This window comes from Belonocnema kinseyi, chromosome 5 (genome assembly GCF_010883055.1).
Source record: "Belonocnema kinseyi isolate 2016_QV_RU_SX_M_011 chromosome 5, B_treatae_v1, whole genome shotgun sequence".
NCBI lineage: Eukaryota > Metazoa > Arthropoda > Insecta > Hymenoptera > Cynipidae > Belonocnema > Belonocnema kinseyi.
In genome coordinates this window covers 124,913,701-124,917,841 of record NC_046661.1, presented here as the reverse complement: position 1 = coordinate 124,917,841, position 4,141 = coordinate 124,913,701, and the positions used below count along the sequence as shown (strand labels likewise).

The 4,141-nt window shown below is 25.2% G+C and overlaps 1 protein-coding gene across 2 annotated transcripts in view; it reads left to right on the top strand.

Annotated features, from left to right (window-relative positions):
* LOC117173425 (organic cation transporter protein-like) overlaps positions 1-2,930 on the top strand; it is a 27,072-nt gene extending 24,142 nt beyond the window's left edge. For both annotated transcript variants that reach the window (XM_033361982.1, XM_033361981.1), the window contains exon 8: positions 2,535-2,930. In XM_033361982.1, coding sequence (XP_033217873.1) covers positions 2,535-2,843 — 309 coding nt within the window. In that variant the 3' untranslated portion in view covers positions 2,844-2,930. The remainder of the gene's footprint in view (positions 1-2,534) is intronic.
* The last annotated feature ends 1,211 nt before the right edge of the window (positions 2,931-4,141 follow it).

Here is a 4,141-nt window from a genome sequence, read left to right as displayed (position 1 = left end):
ATTAAGGGACAAGTTTGAGAAATGCGTTTGTCTGGGCAATAAACAAAATTTATGATATTTCAATACTGGAAAATTTTCCATAAAATTGTACATAAAATTGAAAATAAAAATGAATACTAATTCTTTAATTGTCAACTTTATGAGTCAAACAACATATCGTTGGAATCGTTATAATTCGTAGATTTCGAATATCAGATTTTTGATTTACTAAGTGTGAAATTTAAAAAATTTTATATTCCATATTTTAGGCCTCATTAGGAACAAAGGCCCCCCCGCTGACCAAGCTCAGTGGCAGCAGCTCGACGGTGTGAGGGGAAGCCGCGTAGTGGGGGACGGTACACAGGTAGCTGGGGCGGAATTGACCATCGCCCGGCAATTAGACAGTTTAGGCGGCTCGGTAAACAGGCTTAAGTTATAAATGCAATCTGGCAAAAATATGAACATAACAAAGAGTAAAGAGAGAGAAATTTTAGAATTTACCTCCTTATATTGTTGAACGTGCGATGGACAAAGAATCAGCTTCAAAAAGAATATAAGTTCTCGAGAGTTCAGAAATTCTCTATCTTAGAAATCGGCAGACAAAGAACAAGAAAAATAAGTTTCGAATGTTACGACGTAACACTGCTGAATTGAAAAATGTTCGAATAATAAAATTACTGGATAATAAAATTCAATATTAATAAAAATGTCGAATTTCATAATTCCCGAATTAAAAAATTACCTAATAATAAAATTCACGATTTAGAAAATTGCTGAAATGAAAAATTTCCGAATAAAAAAATTCCTGAATTATAAACTTGCTAAATTGAAAAAGTTCCGAATCAAAAAATTGCCGAATCGAAAAATTCCTGAAAAATAAAATTCCATATTGATACAAATGTCGAATTATAAAATTCCCGAATACTAAAATTTTTGAATGATAAAACTGTTGATCAGAAAAATTCTCGAATAATAAAATTCCATATTAATAAAAATGTCGAAATATAAAATTACTGATTTGGAGAATTATCGAATAATAAAATTCCCGAATAGTTTAAAGTATTACAGAATTGGAAAATTGACGAATTAGGAAATCCGGACTAGAAAATTGCCGAATTTAAACAATAAAAAAATGTTTAATTATTAATTAATATTATTGTATTAGGAAAAATACAATAATACAATATTTTCATCAACAAAAAATTATTTATTAACTTTAAACATTAAAAATGATTTCTTTATAAAAATATTGTATTATTGTATTATTAATAAATGAAGTACATTTATTAAAGACACTATTGTTGTGCTTAAGTTCGGGAATTTTCTAGTTTGGATATTTTATGATTCGGAAATTTTTGGTTAGGAATTGCTTTAATCAGGAATTTCCAAATTCGGTGATATTATAAACTGCCCGGGAATTTTCCAATTCGAGAATTTTAGTGTTGACAATTTTTTTCAGTCGACCAAATTAATGAGATTAAAGTTTTGAAACTCTTTTAATTTATCTTTTTTTTGGTTGACAATTTTCTAATTTTAATGCAATAATTTTTTGAATGTTGCAAATTCTAAAATTATCAATTTTCTATCTTCAAACCTGGAACTGACACACAATAAAATTTGAATTTTATACAATTTAAGTATAATTATTTAAATGCGAAAAGTGGAAAATTAAAAAAAATTTAAATGTCAGTGCGCTTTCAAATTGAAAAGCCTGTCATTTAAATCCTTAAATTTGAGATTTTAACTAAAAAAGTTTGGAATTTGAAAACCCAGAAAACAAAGCTAATTTTAAAAAATTTGATCTGTTTCATAATACTCAAAAATAATTAATTTTCAAATCTATTTTCAGGAAAAAAAAACATTATTCCTGTTTCAAAATAAAATTCAAATTAAAACAATTTTAATCAATAATTTCAATGCAAAAGTGAAAATTTTGAAGGAATGCGAATTCAAGAATTTTTTTGTAAATTTGGATGGTTCATAATTGAAAAGAAAATCAGTTTAAATTATTCAAGAATTAGATTTCAAGTACAGCGCTTTGAAATTTGAACATCTAAAGAATAAATCAACATTTTGAAAATTAGGTATGTTTCCAAATACTAAAAACAGATTAATTTCGAAAACTATATTCAGGAAACAATCCACACATCGTTTACAAAATAAAAATAAAATTTAATAATTTAAAACAATTTTAGTTCAATTATTCAAATACAAAAAGTTTCCAATTTGCCAGAATTCAATTTTTTTAACGTTTTCAAATGTTTCATAGATTTCAATTGAAAATCCTTCTAATTTAGAAGTTTAAAATTTGAGATTTCAAGTAAAAACAAGCTTTGGAATTTGAAAACATAAAAAACAAAGGGAGATTTTATTTCGATCTGTTGCAAAATACTCAAAAAAGATTCATTTCCAAAATTAATTTCAAGAAAAAAACTACATTATTCCCGTTCAAAAAAAAATCCAATCGGAAATTAGATGTTTATCACAAGTTAATAATAATTTGATTTTTTGGTTAAAAAAGTGAAAAAGAAATAATTTTGTAAATATATTTTCAGGAAAAAAACTACATTCCCGTTTCCGCATGCTTGGGAGTTGTAGGAATGTTATGCCTTGGCTCAGGAATTGTCGCCTTAACATTACCAGAAACTCTAAACCGAATTCTTCCGGATACGATGGACGAGGCCAACAATCTGGGAAGAAAATTCGAAAATAGAAATCAGAGTTTAGAATACATCAAGAACCAAGAATCTGGAAAAAAACGAGAAGTTTTGCGGGAAAAACTGTTTTCTGATAATTGGGTTGATGCTGGAAATGGAATAATAGTTAACTTCAACGAAGGAAAAGACACTAATTCTACTTTTTGACTTAATTTTCTTAATTTTATTTAAATAAAAAAAAAGTTGAGTAGTGTTATCAAATGTGTAATTTTTATCGATTTGTAAATATTTCCAGAGGCTAAGTCACCAAAGTATACATTAATTGATTATATGTATAAAAAAAAAAGAATAAATAAATATTCTACATCATTTGTCTCATTTTAGTTTTAAAATTATTTGAAGGTACTCAGACTACAAAAGATTTAAATTTAACTGCAAAATTCTTGAAAATGAAAAAAAAAGAAAAACAGGAATCCAACGATCAAATTTTTTGTCCAAATTTGATGGCTGGATTCTTTTTTTTTCATTTTCAAAAATTTCGCAGTTAAATTTTAGTGTTGGACGAAAGAGAGAATTTAAAATTTCGATTTCTTATGAATTTAATTTCTTAAATTTTTGTTTAAATTCAGGCTGTCCTAAAATCTTCATTTTAAATATTCCCTGACTTTTCCCTGATCAATTTTTCATTTACGCTGACCATTTATATTTAAAGAAATAAATTATAATCTTTAACGGAAAGAAAATTCATTTTTAAACAGACAGATGAATTTTTAACGGAATCTCTTATAAATATAATACATATACATATACAAATGAGATGAATTCAATGAAAATTATAATATTGAACAAGAAACAATCATTTTCAATTAAACAAGATGAATTTTCAACCAAAAATGAAATAGTTAAATTTTTATTTTATAAAAATATATTTTCAACCATACAGCTTAATTTTCAACTAGAATAAAGGAATATTCAACTAGATTAGTTACGTTTTGAGTTTAAAAAATTGCTTTTTAATCAAAAAATAATAATTCTCAAGAAAATAGTTTAATTTTTAAGTAAAAATTAATTTTTTTTACAAAACAGTATTTTAAACCAAATAGTTGAATTTTCCACAAAAAAAAGATCATTTTCAACTAAAAATTACAGTTGATTTTGAGTTTAAAAAATTATTTTTTAACGAAAAAATTAAAAAGATGATCAAAATAGTGCCATTTTCAACTAAAATTATATGTCTTCACCTGAAATAGTTGAATTTTGAACGCAAAAGATGAAATTTCAACTGGAATTTGGATAAATTTCTTGTTGAAAAAAATTCATTTTCAAACAGACAGATGAATTTTCCATTAAAATGATGGAATATTCAACTAGACTAGTTAACTTTTTATTTTTTAAATTAATTTTCAGCCATAGAAAAATGATCCAAAAAGACGAAAAAAAAGTTCAATTTACGATCCGTGACGAATTTTCAAATAAAATAATTGAATTTTTAACCAATTTTTCTA